Source organism: Gavialis gangeticus, unplaced genomic scaffold (assembly GCF_001723915.1).
Source record: "Gavialis gangeticus isolate Ggan-Ray unplaced genomic scaffold, GavGan_comp1, whole genome shotgun sequence".
NCBI lineage: Eukaryota > Metazoa > Chordata > Crocodylia > Gavialidae > Gavialis > Gavialis gangeticus.
This window is the reverse complement of record NW_017729026.1, coordinates 38,712,097-38,729,490: the sequence shown is the minus strand read 5'-3', so window position 1 is coordinate 38,729,490 and position 17,394 is coordinate 38,712,097. Positions and strand designations below refer to the sequence as shown.

Here is a 17,394-nt window from a genome sequence, read left to right as displayed (position 1 = left end):
GTGGATGCTTTGCCCCAAAGTTTGGTGTCATCGGCAAACTTGTCCAGTCCGCTCCTGACTCCAATGTCCACATCAATAATGAAGATGTTGAACAATATGGGTCCAAGGACAGAGCCTTGGGGGACCCCACTGGTCACAGGACACCATGATGAGTCACTGCCATCAATTACTACCCTCTGGGTCTGACCATGAAGCCAATTTCCCAGCCAGGGGATCATGGTGGACCCAAGCCACACCTGGCCAGTTTCGCCAAGAGGTGATCGTGGGATACCAGATCAAAGGCTTTTGAAGTCAAGATATATGACGTCAATCTCTTCTCCCTTATCCAGGTGATAGGTCACCTAGTCGTAGAAGGATATAAGATTGGTCAAGCAAGACCTACCCGCAGGAAACCTGTGCTGGCTATCCCTCAGGATGTTGGCGTCGGCCAGTTCATTAAGGATGGCCTCTTTAATAAACTATTCTAAGATCTTCCCTAGGATAGAAGTCAGGCTGATGGGCCTATAGTTAGCCGGATCCACTTTCCTCCCTTTCTTGAAGATAGGCACCACACTGGCCTTCTTCCAGTCTTCGGGCACTATACCAGAGCACCAGGAGTTTTCAAAGATCCATGCCAGAGGCTGGGCTATGATGCTCGCCAGCTCCTTGAGTACCCTGGGGTATAGATTGTCAGGGCTGGCTGACTTGAAGGTATCCAGCTTCTCAAGATGTTCCTTCATGAGGTCAGCATTTATGGATGGCAGGGGATCTTCCTCACCCTGACCTCCCTGTCCCGTAGCAGGCATGGGCATCCCATGGGACTGATGAAAGGCCAATGCAAAGTACTCATTTAACAGGTTGTTTTTTTCCTGGGCGTCAGTTGTCAGTTGCCCGATCTGGTTCAGCAGGGGTCCAGTGTTGCCCTTGCTTTTCCTCCGGCTCCCCACATATCTGAAAAAGGACTTTTTATTGTCCTTGATGCTCAAAGTTAGTTGGAGTTCAGTTGCAGCCTTCGCTTTCCTGGTTTGCTCCCTGCATCAACAATCTTCATCAATGATCTGGAAGATGGCATAGAGTGCACCCTCAGCAAGATGGCAGCAGACACCAAGCTGGGCAGGGTCAGGGGGGGATTGGGAAGTAGTAGATACTGCTGGAGGGTAGGGCTAGGATTCAGAGTAACTTAGACTAATTAAAGGATTGGGCCAAAAGAAATCTCATGAAGTTGAACAAGGACAAGTGCAAAGTCCTGCATTGAGGACAGAACAAGCCCATGTACTGGTACAGGCTGGGTGCGAACTGGCTGGGCAGCAGCTCTGCAGAAAAGGACCCGGGGGTTACAGTGGACAATAAGCTGAATATGAGCCAGCAGTATGCCCTTGCTGCCAAAAAGGCTAATGGCATACTGGGCTGCATTGGTAGGTGTGCTGCCAGTAGGTCAAGGGAAGCGACTATTCCCCTCCATTCAACATTACTGAACATAGTACTCCAGCTGTTGTCCCAGTTTTAGGCCCCCCACTACAGAAACAATGTGGACAAACTGTGAAGAGTCCAGAGGAGGGCAACAGAAATGGTGAGAGGGTTGGGGGACATGACTTATGAGGAAAGACTGAGGGAATTGGGCTTATTTAGTCTAGAGAAGAAGAGATTGAGGGCAGATTTAACAGCAGCCTTCAACGACCTGAAGGGGGCTTCAAAAGAAGATGGAGCTAGATTGTTCTCAGTGGTGACAGATGACAGAACAAGGAGCAATGGTCTCAACTTGCAGCAAGGGAAGTTTAGGTTAGATATTAGGAAGAATTTTCTCACTATAAGGGTAGTAAAACACTGGAACAGGCTACCCAGAGAGGTGGTGCAGTCCCATCCTTGGAGGTTTTCAAAACCCGGGTATACAAATCTTTGGTTGGGATGATCTAATTGAGGATGGTTCTGCTTTGACCAGGGGGTTGGACTAGATGACCACCTGAGGTCCCTTCCAACCCTAACTTTCTATGATTCTATAGTATATAAAGATGATGTACATGTGTTCAAAGTTGCAGTATAAAGTGGAAGGTAGACCCTTTAAAAGTCTCTGGGTAAAGATTAGAGGAGAGAGCAGTGGGGGGCAAGACGTCAGGGTAAGGGCCTGCTTCAAGCCTCCAAATCAAGAGAAGGAGGTGGACAAGGCCTTTTTTAAAACAACTGACTCAAGTTTCCAAATGGCAGGACTTAGTTCTCATAAGGAACATTAATTATTGGAATGTGTGCTGGGAGGAAAACATAGCAGTGCACAGGCAGTCCAGCAAGTTTCTGGAGTGTTTTGGAGATAACTTTTTGACTCAGATGGAGAGGCCAAGAAGATGGGAAGCTCTTTCAACTTACTGCTCATGAACAGGAAGGAATTGGTGGACAAATTGAAGGTAAAAGGTAACTTGGGTGACAGTGGCCCTGAAATGACAGAGTTCAAGATCCTAAGGGGAAGAGGGAAGGAGAGCACCAGAATAAGGACACTGGACTTCAAAAAAGCAAACTTTAACAAAATGAGGGACTTGGTGGACAGGATGCCTCAGGAGGCAACTCTTAGGGGAGAAGGAGTTCAGAAGAGCTGACTGTACTTTAAGGAGGCTCTCTTAAGGGCAGAGGAGCAAGTTATACCAATGAGATGGAAGAATGTGAAGTGCAACAGAAGACCAGCCTGAATAGATACTGATCTCTTAAATGAACTGAAATTCAAAAAAAAGAATACTATGAAAAGTGGAAACTGGAAATAGTACTAGGGAGGACTGTAAGAGTATCACATGGGCATGCAGAGAGAAAGTTAGGAAAGCCAAAGCACAATTCTAGATACAGCTGGAAAGGGACATAAAAGGCAACAAAAAGGGATTCTATAAGTAGGTCAAAAGTAAGAAGACTAGTGATGCCATAGATCCTTTATGGAATGCAGAAGGCAATCCAGTCACAGATAATGCAGAGACAGCTGAGTATTTAATGCCTTCTTTACTTAATTTTTCTCAAATAGGGACAGCCACCAAAAGGTGGGTGCAGTAGGCAGCACAGACAAGCAACAGCCTAGAGTAATGGCAGAACAGACTGGATTACTTAGAGAAGCTAGATATTTCAAGTCAGCAGGATGAAGATACTTAAGAAATTGTATGCGGTAATTTCAGAGACAAAAGTGTCCTTTTTGAGAACTTAGAGGTTAGGTAAGGTACTGGATAACTGGAAAAAGACAACTATAATGCCCATCTTTAAGGTGGTGAAGAAAGAGAATCTGGGGAAATACAAACAAGTCAGCCTGACATCTATATGCAGAAAAATCATGGAGCAGGTCCTCAAAGAATCAACTGTGGAGCACATAGAAAAGGACAAGGTGATCAAGAGCAACAGCATGAATTCACCATGAGCAAGTCACGCCTGGCCAATCTGACCTCCTTCTAAGATAATGTGAGAGGCTCTATGGATGCGGGGAGAGCAGTGGACGTGGTATACTTTAACTTTAACATGGTTTTTGACACTGTATCCCACAACATTCTCATTAACAAGCTAAGGAAATACAGACTAAATTAAAAATACTGTATAGTGGATACACAACTGGCTGGACCATTGTATTCAGTGAATAGGCCTCAATGACTCAATGTCTAGTTGGGAGGAGGTATCAGGTGGAGTTTCCCAGGGGTGCATCTTGGGTCTGGCACTGTTCAGCATCTTAATTAATTTAGATGATGGGATTGAGCACATTCTTAGCAAATCTGAGTATGACACCAATTTGGGTGGAACTGCAGACACTCTGTAAGGCAGAGCTAGGATCCAGAACGACCTGGGTAGACTGGAAAAATGGTCCTCAAATTAACTAAATAAGATTCAACAAGGACAAGTGCAAAGTCCTACACTTGGGACAGAATAACTGCATACAACAGTACAGACTGGGGAATGACTGGCTAGACTCCAGTAGTGCAGAGAAGAACCTGGGGGTTACAGTGGACCACAAGCTGAATATGAGCTGAGTGCACTCTTGTTGCAAAAGAGCCAACAGCATCCTGGGTTGTATTAACAGGTGTGTCATTTCCAAATCAAGAGAAGTGACTGGAATTTTCAAGCGACTGGAAGTGACTTTCACTCTATTTAGCACTGGTGCCTCACCTGGAATACTGTGAAGTAGTAATTAGGAGACATATTTTAAAGCAGTTGGGAAGAAATGTTAAAACTTGCATCCTCAATACATTACAAACAGAATTCTAGTTTGGATAAATTTAATTCAATTTTATGTACTCTATTGGTATATATTCAATATGAACTTCAAGGATTTTTCTGTTGATTTGAAATCCTAGTTCTGTAGAAGACTGCTCACCTTCAACATCTGAACCCAACAGTCTAATTTTGATTGACATGCTGGAAGTCTTGCAGCACATACTGCCCACCTACACTGATTCCATGAACACCAAAACCCCTGAACTCCCAAATATCTATAAGAGGCAACGTTTGAAAATTATATTTTGAAAAGTATCACTGGAAAAACATCTCAAAAAAAGCTGTTAAAATATCCATATTTAATATTACACATGTTTATTGTTTAGATTCACAATTTCCTTGAACTATCCCTCACTGCATTTGAATTAAATTAAGATTGAACTTCCCAGGGCAGAGACCTATTGTTTCATCTGGTCTGAAAAGCACCATGATTATCCTTTCCCCTGCTGCTGTCGAAAGTAAATTATAGCAGACATTCTAATATAAAACATACCCAAAAACTTCATTTACATCTGGATTAGAAAGCCATAGCCAGCTGTTGAGGAAAGCAGGTTTGAAATATTCTCACACATATATGCAAAAACAAAAAAACAGTACTTATTCAAATAACTACTATGTTACATAGATCACCTTCACCGAGAAAACCAGATTTATGGATGTTCCTACAATGGAAATCTAGGATTTGTTTTAGGAGAGACATAAATCACAGTTTTTAATCCTGGGTTACACATCTTTTATGTACCTGGGCTTAGAAGTTAAGGTTCCTAGAATCTATATTCATTTACCTAAATAAATATCCTTTTTCCAAGACTGTGGAAGACTCAATAGTTCTTTCTGACATGAATACAGGCTTCTGTGTGTTCAGTACTCTTAGAAGTCATTCAAGGTCTACACCATTTTGGTTTCAAATAGAGAGAGGGGAATTGGGAGAGAGAAATTATGCTATAAGCCAACACAGATATTCTGGTAAAATCCTGTGTGTACAGTATTAACTGCAATATTCACTGTCAAGTTAAAAAGAAATGTCTGTCATTCAGGGAAAGTGATTTAACTATGCTGGGAAAAGAGCCTCTCCACTACCATATCAGCAACTTTCTAGTCTAGATTACATCTCATTTAACTTCTTTGACATGGACTTAGATCCTAACTTAAGGCACTCCATTTTGAAAATGTTGCCCTCACTGTAAACAGAAGAATCCTAACTTTAAAAAATTCTGAAACAGTTATATTTTCTATTGATTCCAATAATATTTGTAAAGTGTTTCCCACCTGTGCAGGGAAAGGGAGTGGGGAGTGAAACACTATGATGGATGTGATGTACACGCGCAAGGGGAAAGAGACTTCAGACTATTGTCTTTCAGACTATTTTCTTTCTTTCAAAATATTAACTTCAGAGCCTAATTTAAGCAACCTAAATTTGAAAATCCTGGTCAGTCTGTCAACAGCAGCATTACTAGTCATATATTTCTAAGTTCTTGAAATGAAGATACATATTCTCAGTTTGCAGAAAAGAAAATTGGTAGCCAGTCATGAAGTGACTTGTACAAGATCAACTAGCAGACCAGAATAAAATTCAGGTCTCTGGAGTTTCAGTCCAGTGTCCTACCCTCTAAGTAACATAGACTCAAAAATCAGACAAGGTCAACGGTTAAGATACGTCACCTTGAATTAACATGTTTTTTCTTCTACCACAACACTATATTAAACCAATAAATTTAAAAAGAAAACAACATGTGCTTGGCACACCTAGAATGGAAAATCTATCCATTACAGACATTTTGTGATGTGGATAATGATTTCATGTGATTAATGATGTTCCTTTAGTACTATAGTGAAAAGATTCTTTTCCATGTCACATTAAATTTGTTTAGCTTAAAATGTTACTTTTAAAAGCAAATAATCATCAGTCAGTTAGGTTTTACCTTACCTCACATTGGCTTCCAAAATAATATAATTCCCCACATTTTAATTCTGTAAATGCAAAACTGAATCCCAACCTTTTACTACTATCATTTTGATAAAATTTAAAATGAAAAAAACCCTATAATTTTATTGAATGTTTGACTGAGCATCCTTAATCTCAGAAAAGTAGTTCAGCTTTCAAATATCATTGACTTACACCCAATAATGAAAGAAAGGTTCTCTCATCACTGAAGAAACCATACAATCAGTACCACTTTGTTATGGGCTCAAAAGCATAGTATTAAAAATATGCAAAAATGAATGTGACAGATTTTGTTAGTGGCATACTAAAAATGAATTCACATTAAATGAAATATCTTTGAGTGAGAAGAAATGTTATTTTATACAACTAAAATCTAACACGTACTGTAAACGTAGAAGAAATAATTGAACACAAAACAAAAATAAAAGCATGAAAGCTAAAATCATTGAGTTTTTCTCCTCTTTTTTTGAGGAGCAATGCAGTCTAAGATAGACTCCCTTATCCGGGCTGCAGCAAGGGGCAAGACATCCTGTTGTGAAATGACAAGTACTTAAAAGGAAGACTTGCACTGATGAAAAGTTCAGACCAGAATGCAGACGCTGACTTCCAAAAAGATGAATTCCCCAAACAGCAGTACAATCAATTTTTATTTAGAAATGATATTATAAGGCTAGGGACAGAAGTTACATATACACCAATTTAAGTGACCAGAAACGGGTTTAAACCTGTAACGGAACATAAGTTCAGTGCACATAAACCAGTTTCAAAATGGCTGAAACTGCTTTAAGATAAGCCTGGCTGAATGTATCATCAGACTTAACTGATTTGAGTTAAACCAGTTCATGGAACGTCTGTCCCAGACCCCTTCCTGATTTAAGTTAAACCAGAGTCCCCCAGCATCCTAGCATGCCCTGCAGCCCTGGGCTGGAATCTCTGCTCCAGAAGGCAAGGCTGGCCCCATCCCTCTGCTCTCTAGCTGGGGGTGGGGACATAGCTAGATGCCAACTGGCATGCCCCCCCGCCTCACCTCTCTGAGGTGAAAGGAGCAGGAAAAGGGTTTTTACCCCCCCCCCCCACTGGGGGACCACAGCTGAGGTCTGCCTGACCAGGGTATAGCAGCCCGTCAGGCATTCACCCCCCTCGGCACTCCAGCGACAGAAGCGGAGGCATAGCCAGAGCTGGCCATCATGGCAGCTACAGGGCTGGGGCTGCAGTGCCGAGCCAGGCTAGCTCACAGGCACTGCTGAGGGTGAATGCAGAGTGGTAGGCCCAGGCTAGGCTGTGGTGGCCGGGCCCTTGGCTTGGGTTGGGGGACACGAGCAGCGGCTGGCCAAGTAGGGTGCTGCCCAGGCTGGCTCAGAGGCGCTGGCAGGCCTGGAGCCCAGCAGCCACCCGCCATGGGGGATTGCATCCCAACACACACCTGTCCTGTGCAACACCCACCAGCTGTAGCTGCACCACAGGCTGTGTGCTGGCTAAGGCCAGCAGAGTTCTTCTGCCTTCCTTGCCTCCAGCTGCCGCTGCTGCCACCATGCAGCTCTGGGTGTGTGGGTGGAGACTTTAGCCTAGTAGCTTCTGCCCAGCACACAGAGCTCTGGCTTCAGCTGCTTCCCACCTGACTCTTCCCTACAGGAGGTGCTCATCACACTGGATGGGCAGAAGGAAGCCAGAGCTCCAGGCACTAGGAAGAAGCTGCTGGGCTAAAGCTTCCACCCACATGGAGTGGCGCTGGGAAGCAGGGCAGGAACAGAAGCTGCAGCTGAAGGTGAGGGAAACAGAACACCCCTTCCAAGCACAGCAATCACGCAGCTTTCCCTCACCTCCAGCAGCTACTCCCCCCCTTATGCTCCTGCCCCTGCTGTGTTGCTTCAGGCAGCAGGGAGGGGCTAGATTTAGCTTGGCAGCTTCTGCTTAGAGCAGAGCTAAAGCTCAGAGCAGCGCAGCAGGGCCAGGAGTGGGAAGGGGAGCAACCACTGGAGGCAAAAGGAAGCTGTGTGCTGGCTGAGCTTGGCAGGACTGTCCTGCTCTGCTCACCTCCAGTTGTGGCTTCTGCCCGGCCACACAGTACCACTTCGTGTGGATGGAAGCTTTAACCCAGTGGCTTCTGCCCAGTGCCAAGAGCTCTGGCTCCAGCTCTAGCTGCCTTCCACCCACCCAGCATTATGAACAGCTCTGCAGGGGGGTGGGGAGCAGGTGGAAAATAGCTGAAGCTGGAGCCGGAGCCAGAGCTCCGTGCGCTGGGCAGAAACCGCCAGGCTTAAGCTTCCACCTGCCCACCCAGAGCCACATGGCAGCAACAGCAGCTGGAGGCAAGGGAGGCAGAAGAGCCCCACCAGCTCTGGTCAGCTCACAGCTTGTTGTACGGCTGTAGCCAGCAGGTACTGCACAGGACAGGGGCATGGTGGACGCTATGAGCTCCCGCAGTGGGTGGTTGCAAGGCTCTGGGCCTGCTGGTGCCTCTGAGTCAGCCATTGCAGCCTGCTACTTTGCCAACCACTGCCCATGTCCCCCAGCCCAAGCCAAGGCCCGGCCCCTACAATCCCAGTCCCAGGCCTGGGCAGATAACAGGGCCAGGCCAGCCACCTCTGGCCAGGTCCCCCCCCCACCATGTGAGCAGTGGGGAAAGCCAGACAGACACTGGCTGCTGGTCCCCATGCCTAAGAGGGGAGACTGAGAAGTTTAATCCTCCTCCACCCCCTTTCAGCTGAGGCACTGCCTGGCTGGTGCCTTGCAGTTGCTGAGGATGGGAAGGGAGGGCTGCTCTAGCGCCCCCCTTGCCTCTAGCCTGAGCCACTGTAGGCATGTGTTTACGTTTCCAGAATTAAAAGTGAATGTTTATTTACTTGCAAATCTGTTCAATTGTAGTATGAATTTTTGCATATTAGTTATTAGACTTAAATGATAATACTTTTATGAACAACTAAAACTCCATTTTGTGCTTGCTTCCTGCTTTACGTAAGTAAATTAATTTCATATGCCCTGTGTACATGAGTGTCTGTGCGAGAGGGTGAATGCTGAAGGAATAGTAACTATTTGCATGAAAACGGAAGGTTAACTGATTGTGTAAGCAACAAAACACCAATGTATAAGTTACCAGACAGTAAACTATTTAAGCTAATTAATGGATGGCTGAAGAACTTGTCTGTGATCAAGTGCAAAGAAGATAGTGAAAAGGAGGAATTTTGTATATCCTGCCATTTGAACTACACAATGCTTCAAGGACACAATGCCTGAAGGCAGAGATACCAATGGAGATACCAACTTTACTGAAATGACCTCAAGTTGAGATAAACAGAAGAAAAAACTTCCAATTAAAAACTGAGCATGGAAAAATCCCAGTGCTGAACAAAGACTTCAAATCCCTATAGAAGTGAGATGCAGACAAGCCAAGATGGGGAATCCACTCTCTGCAACCTCCTGGAGCACAGGTGCATCTGTTTACTCCAGCTCATAACCCTTAATGAGCCTGAACTGGCCATCCAGTGTTAACACTGAGTAACTTCTGCTGGTAACTATAACATCTTACTGGAGTGGTTTTGTCTCTATGTCTGTTTGTATGTATGCTTGTGTATGTCTGTTTGTATGACTGGTGTGTCCAAGCTTATATATCTACTTCAAGTAATCAATAAACACTGCATTTTGCCTTATCCCCATTTTTAAGGTCTTTCTCTTGATTTGAGCAATTGATAACTTAAAGTAGCACAATCTACACAGGTCAGACTAACCTGCAAAGATTGAATCAATTCAGGCTCAGGCTTTTTGAATGTCTGTCCATAGCCCTGGGGACTAGAGACGGAGTATGTAAGCTTTGTAATAATGATTAGAAACATCTTCATTGCTTAAGCAGATAAAAATGGCTACACAATCTTAGAAAAGCCTTGTTTTCAAGGGTCAGACCTGGCCCCTAGCACCCAGTCATAGAGCCATGAAGGCTCCCCACAGGTATGTGGGGAATCCCATGGCCTTGTATGCTAGATCAGGAATACAGAGCAGCACAGGGCCTAATCGCAGTAGTGTGGGGCCCAGCAGCAGTAGCACAGGTCCTGAAGGCCGCCACCCCAGTGTGCATGCTTGGGTGGAGGGCCCTGGAGCCTGATTCTGGCACTCAGGGGAAGCACGGGGCCTGAACCTGGCATGCAGGGTCTGATCTGGCCCATGGACCAGCTCTGTCCCATTCATCTGGTCTGTGGGGCCAAAAGATTGAGCACCACTTTTATCCTGCTGTGACACTTGGAGGCTAAAAGTAGGGGCCTACCTAAATTGCAGCAAGATAAAGGGATTTTCATGGGCTGCTTGCAGAGCCAAATTTCACAATCTTTTCCTTGGTGAGCTATATATATATAGCTTAAAAATCTTTTAAAAAAAAGCAAAAAGCAAAAAAACCCCAACTCCCCCCGCCCCAAAAAGAAAACCCAACAAGTCAAATAAAGAATCTCGAGATCTATAGATAGATAGATATATCCCTTATTTGACTTGTTGGGTTTTCTTTTTGGGGCGGGGGTAGTTGGGTTTTTTTTTGCTTTTTGCTGTTTTTTTGTTTGTTTGTTTGTTTTGTTTTTTGTTTTGTTTTGTTTTTTTTTAAAGATTCAGACTTGGCAGCACGCTTTTTTCCTGCACATATGGGTGAGGGCAGGGGCAGGAGAACATGTTTATAATGAAAACTTTTTCATGGAATAAATAAATTTTCTTTGAAAAAAAGCTTGATCAGGCATCTGGTTCAACACCTTATTCTCTCACCAAATTAGGGGAGCAGGGGGAGGAAAATAAATAGTTTCTTACCTTGTAGAGTCTGTAACTTGTAATCATTTGGACAGGACAGAGATCTTTCCACAATCATTGACCTGTTCTGTAAAAGCTTCTCTATGAGTTCAAAACCCTCAGGGCCCAGCAGTTCAAATAACTAGAGGAAAAAAATAAAGAAAAGAAAAAAAAGAATCATTACCATACAGCATTCTCTTGCAAAATTAGCACAAAACTAAGAACAACTACAATAAATTTTGTCTTTGGTAGTATCGTATTTGCAGTAGATTTAGATGAATGTGCTCATTCAGTTCCAGGTAATTTGGTCCAAAATGCATCGCATCTACTATTTGCAGAGTGTCTATATAAAACTGTTTTCATTTGACAATATTAAAAACAAGGCAGAAATAGAATTATTATACCTATTAGGCCTCTTCCATTGGGAACTACTAAGTTGTAAGGTAATAGTTTTACTTGCATGGATCTGCAAGGGTGGAGGGCTTTTTTTCCTTTTATTTTTTTAGAGCAGCTGGAGTACAGAATTACAAATCCTCTCTCTTAGGTTATCACACAAAGAGTTCATCCATTTCAAGATAGTGCAAAAGCAAGATGATCCTAATCACAATCAGGGGGCTCATCTTTTTTTATATGGAGCATGTAGTCAATTTCCTAAGAAGAAAACGCCAAGTTCTTGATAAGCCTTCGCACAAACACTGATATGTTGTCTGAACACACTATTTTGATATTTGTCAATTTAATCTTTTTTAATTTCTTGACCAAACGTATGGTCTTTTAGCCTCCTCTCTACCCAGAAGTACAGTTTCATCCTCAATGTTGAAGGAAATATTTTTCATGTAAGCCAATTTGTGTTTATTTAAATTGTTTGCCCAATTCTTCAAAATGTTAAATCACCTTATTTTTTATAGCAGAACAATATTCACTAAAATTCCCCCATCTTTCAGTATGACTGAGTCAGGTAGTTCCCTCCCTCATTCAAACTGTGACTCAAGATATCGATTAAGAATAAAGATTTATAATATTATAGATTACAATCTAGTTATTATGAACAATTGTTATCCATCTACAAATGGTTATAGGAACAAGGAGATAAATTTTGAAATCACTTATTTCTAGGATATTTCACTCCTACCTTCCTCTTCCTAGACTAACCATGCAAGTTCTTTGATGGATATTTTTTGCTTAAGCCTATAACTATCTATTGTCTTCTGGGAAATACTGAGAATAACTTTATGCTTCACCTTCATGTACTTGCAAACAAGGTTTGAACCATGCCAAGTTATGCTAGGGAGCATTTTTTAAGTGCTAACCATATGTCATAATCTAGGATGTCATTTTAAAAAAGAAAGAAGAAAAAATAACTCCAAGGAAAACAGTGAAAACATCAAATTAACACAATAACATCTGTATGTCTGCAGCTAGCCTGGAGGTAATAGCTCTCAGAAGTGCGAACTTTTCCATTCACCTCAAAAAGAAATTAACTGAAATACCCAATAATAATCATATAAATGTCAATTTTTATCTCTTTTATTGCTGATCCAAGCACTATGAAAAGAGAGGAAAAACACATTAACAGTATAGTCTACTTCAATGAAATTTCACTTTGGTGTCAAAGTAGATATTACTTGGGAGAATCAGTTAAATTCACCTCCCCAGTCCCCAGTCTGAGCTAAGAACGCAAAACACCAGAAGGGCACTCACCAAAGGAGCACAAGGCCACTAGGCATCCAAGCTCTAGGAGCCCAACAAAACCCATAAGGAGGGTTTAAACCCTCTTGAGGGCATGCCAAGCAGCAGACACAAATCAATAGGGGTGTTCAAAATGGTCCGTATTTGATCTGGATTTGGCCTGAATCGGGAACAGTGATTCAATTCGTTGATTTGGATCACTGTCCCCAATTCAATTCAGCTGAATCCAAATCTGAAGATTCGATGGCTGATCCAGAGAATCAGCCATTCGGCCACAGCTTTAAATGTTTTTTCTACATACCTCAAGGTACCAGGTACAGCTCATGAATATCTGTCACCAAGCACACGTTGGGGGCCCCCCATGTCTCCATCCCCCCAACTCAGCGATCGGCCATGGGGGGACCCCAGGTGCCCCCCCAGACCCAGGAGGCACTAGTTGGCAAGCCAGCGGGGAGAGGGGCAGCGCTCTCCCTGGCAGACCCAGAAGTGCTTCTGGTCCACTTCCGGGTCTGTCACCAAACACACATCAGGGCCCCCCACATCCTCCCCCCTTGCTCAGCAATCGGCCATGTGGGGGGACCCCCGAGTGCCCCCCAAGACCCAGGAGGCACTAGTTGCCAAGTCGGGAGGGGGTGTGAGAGGGGACAGCACACTCCATGGTGGACCCAGAAGTGCTTCTGGTCCACTTCCGGGTCTGCTGCCTAGTGCGCTGGGGAGCCCCCCATGCTCCTGTGAGATGCTCCATCTGCCCCACCATCAAAGTATTCATGAGCTGCCTGGTACCTTGAGGCATGTAGAAAAAGCATGTAAAGCTGTGTCTATGTCTGAATCACCGAATAGATCTAGACGGTTCCAATTCAATTTGGAGAGATTAAAGGGTCTCCTGATTCAATGTGGATTTTGAGATTTGGCCACCAAATCACGCCAAATCTCCACCAAATCGAATCAGGGACCAAAGCTTCATATGGCCCTACGAATCACACCTTGGACATCTACTGTAAATGACATCCTATTTTGAAATCTCAAGTAGGCTGAGCATGGCTTGCTTCTTTTCATTTATGACATGCTTGCTTCCTGTTAAACTCCCTAATAACTGTGAAGGACAAAAGAACTGCATGGAACCTTCCAACAGTAAAAAGGCTGAAGTCCAAGGAATTAAAAAACAGAAAAAGAGAAGAATAGAGCAACAGGCTGGTCAAAAATTTGCACAATCAACTGTCCAAATACCTACTAAATACTTGGAGGAAGGAATACAGTCCCAATTCAATGTTATGCAAAGACCTAGAGTTCTGTTTGACTCCTCATTAAGCCTGAAAATCTGGCCACTCTGATACCTACATTAGGGCCTTGTTACACAGGACAGGACAACACATCATATGTAGATCATAGTAAGTGTTAATGTGGAAAAGTTTCCTGAACAGTTGTATATGAATGCTTCTACAATTTAAATACACATTGTAGTACTGCACCAGAGTCTTAAAGCAGGTCCAGTGTGATTTCAGTACTGAAACCAAAAGAAGAAGCCGACTTACTGTCTTAGCCCAGAGACCCACCAGAGCTGGTGGGAGACTTCCACGTGGTCCGGAGCCAGAACCCCTAATCAGTGTATTGTGTGTCCTGGCCCTGGGACTACAATCGATTATATCACCTCCACGGAACACTCCCACATTAACGCAACCCACATTACCCAATATGATTGGGAGACACTCCTCACTCAGAGACATAAAACAAAAAGAACACTTAGCACGTGCTTGAATGCTAGCATCTCAAATGCAGTTAACATGTGGTAAGTGTAACATGTAACAACCCCCTTAGTCTTGCTCAGGCTGGTTTGTACTACTATAATTTAGTGGTTTTGAAGTTTAATTGTGAACACTATGCTCAGGCTATAACTAACTTAAACTGACTCCCCAACTTTCTTACAGTTTATGCCCTATGAGCATTTCCAGATCTTTGCTTAAGTTCCTCCCCTGGTTCCCAGTCTGCTTCTAATGCTAGCTGAGACTTTAATCCTAATTTCAAAGTAATTAAACATCAACTACAATAAAGATCTCATTTCAATCCATGGACCACAACAGCTGTTGCATTCCTCTGGGACAACATAGAGCACACTGCCTCTCAAGGAGTTTGGAGAGGTGTGAACAAAAATGTTATCAGTTGAGTGTTTTCACCTATACAACAAACTTCAGGAGGAAAACAATCTTTTCAAAAGACCATGAAAGCTAAAGAAAAGCTTAAAATATGATTAGTTATTTATGGAGAAATCTGTCAACCTCAGACAGGGTAAAGTCTTGTCATCTTTGGTTCTGCAGAAGTGGGAAGAGGGGAGTGGAGGGACATGGGAGAATAAGACTTCAGCCACCACCTTTGCTACGTTATTTCTCTAGGCTACAAGGCTAAGTTTATTACCAGTATCTTCAGTTCTGTTGCCAAAGGCACAGAAAATTCCTGTCATAGGTGAAGCTCTGAACACTTTTTTAGAACCACTAAATTATTCTCCAAAATACATACCTCAATGCTTAAAGATGATATTAAAGAATAAAAGCATTAGTTTAGCTGCATGTCTCTAACTTCAACACACCTACTCCTAGTATTCTTTTGAAATAAGTGTTAATATTTCCATTCACTACAGAACACACTTTTTACAGCATTACTATGCAAGTAACAGATCTTAAACTTCTTATTCACTGGAATTCATAATACCCCTTAAAAAAGGGATTACCACTTTCTTTCCCCACTCATCCTGTAAACTCCACTTTTGGAAATATTTTCCAAAGACAGTAAATAAACACAGAATCATAGAGAAAGCAGGATGGAAGGGACCTCCAGAGGTCATCTAGTCCAATCCCCTGCCTAAGGCAGGATCATCCCTGGCATCCTATACAAATTCAAGGCATCTCATACAAATTCATAATCTAACCTTCATAAAATTAGCATCAAAACCTGACACAAGATATAACACCCTAACTTACCACGGGTAAAGCATGGGAACTACTTCAGCTAGTATCCTGCTTAAGGTTGTTAGTATATGTTCAGGAGATCCCAGGCAGAGGGCCATGCCCCATTACAGAGAAAGGCAACCAGCCTCACCCAGTTCTTACCCATCTAACCAAAGGGTGAAATTCCCTCCTGACCCCAAATATGGCAAATCAGTCTGAACCTCAGCATAGGGGCCAAGAACCTCTTGCCAAAAACATGCAGCTTCAAGTTGCAGCAGGAGAATTGGCAAAACCTGGTTAAAATACCCAGCCTTAACTGCAGCCAACATCTAAATCCTCTGAGGAAGGCTTAAAACAAAAAAGAAAAACTAATCTCTGAAATGTGACAAAGTGGGGAGGGAGGGGGAATTCCAGCTCAGCCCATGTGTCAACCAGCAAAGACAAAAAATGGGAAATACCCATACTAGAACATAGGCATAACTACTACTAGATCAGTGGTCTCCAACCTTTGGCATTTAAAATCAACACAAGATCTACCATACACTGCTGCCACCGCCCCTCCCCCCCACCCAGCAAGTAAGTCTGTGGGGAGGGAAGGGGGAGGGCAGATCAAGGGAGAGGGGAAAAAATTATTTGGGGACATACCTCCCCAGCTGGTAAGTACCACCCAGCCAGGGCCCCACTCAACTTACCCATGCTCTTGCCTCTGCGGCACTGTCCCTCACTGTGGGGACCTTGATCTAGCCCCTGCCCCTTCCCTCCACCATGGACTGACCTGCTGGGCTGGGGCACACACATGCATGCATGCGGGCACTCAGCTCCCCACCCCAGCCTCAGATCGACTCCAAGAGACTCTGAGATCTACCACAAGAGGCTCCGAGATCTACTGATGGATCAAGATCCACTGGTTGGTGACCTCTGGACCAGATCATCTCTGACCAGTGGCTGTCCAGCTTCTTCTTGAACACTCCTAGTGATAGAGTCTACAATTTCCCTAGCAGCCTACTTCACCGCCTGACGAATTTTTTCCTGCTATCCAATCTAAACCTCCTGTTCTGCAACTTCAAGGCATTGGTCTGTGTCCTGCTCTCTGCAGCAAAAGAGAAAAGGTGTTCTCTCTCTTCTTTATGGCAGCCCTCCAAGTATCTGAAGACTGCTTTCATGCCCTCTCGTAAGCACCTTTTCCTTAAACTTAACACGCCTAGCTCCTTCAGCCTCTCCATATTAACTCAATTCTAAGACATATTACCATATTAACTCAATTCTAAGACAAGGTATGTCCCCCCATTTAACCTGAGGGAAAAGCCCCCTCATCTTAGAACTGTGTATGGAGGGCAGTGGAGGGGCAGGCAGCAGCTGTGGTTCAAGCTCCAGCCCCTACCCAGGGTCAGGGCTGCAGAGGCAGCTGCTGCCTGCTCACTCCCCCACCACCTCTGCACCCCACCATCTTCCCTCTGCAGCCTCTTCCCCCATCTTCCTCCACCCTACCTCCCCACAAAGCCTCTGCTCCCACACCTGCTCCTCGTTCCCTTCCCCTTGCTCTGCACTGGCAGGCTCTGTCCACACTGCCTAGGGAAGTGGTTTTCAACCTTGGGGACCTGCAGACTATGTCTAAGGGTTCCGCAAAAGAAGACTAATCAAAAGTATGTAAATTCCCACATTTACAATTCAAAGGGGCCCATACCTCCATCCAAATTTAAGGGTCTATACATGAAAAAAGGTTGAAAACACTGGCCTAAGGCACAGAGCACAGTCCCACAGTAATGGTGTACAACCCACACGGCTGCTACAGGGGGCTGAGCTGAGGCCATGCTCCATGCCCCAGGCTACAGCAGGGACGGAGCCCACTGGCACAGAGCA

The 17,394-nt window shown here is 44.0% G+C and overlaps 1 protein-coding gene across 1 annotated transcript in view; it reads right to left on the bottom strand.

Moving 5' to 3' along the window:
* ASCC3 (activating signal cointegrator 1 complex subunit 3) overlaps positions 1–17,394 on the bottom strand; it is a 684,038-nt gene that overhangs the window by 553,669 nt on the left and 112,975 nt on the right. Inside the window, exon 5 of the mRNA XM_019520164.1 lies at positions 10,928–11,048. Within this exon, the coding sequence (XP_019375709.1) occupies positions 10,928–11,048 (121 nt within the window). The remainder of the gene's footprint in view (positions 1–10,927; positions 11,049–17,394) is intronic.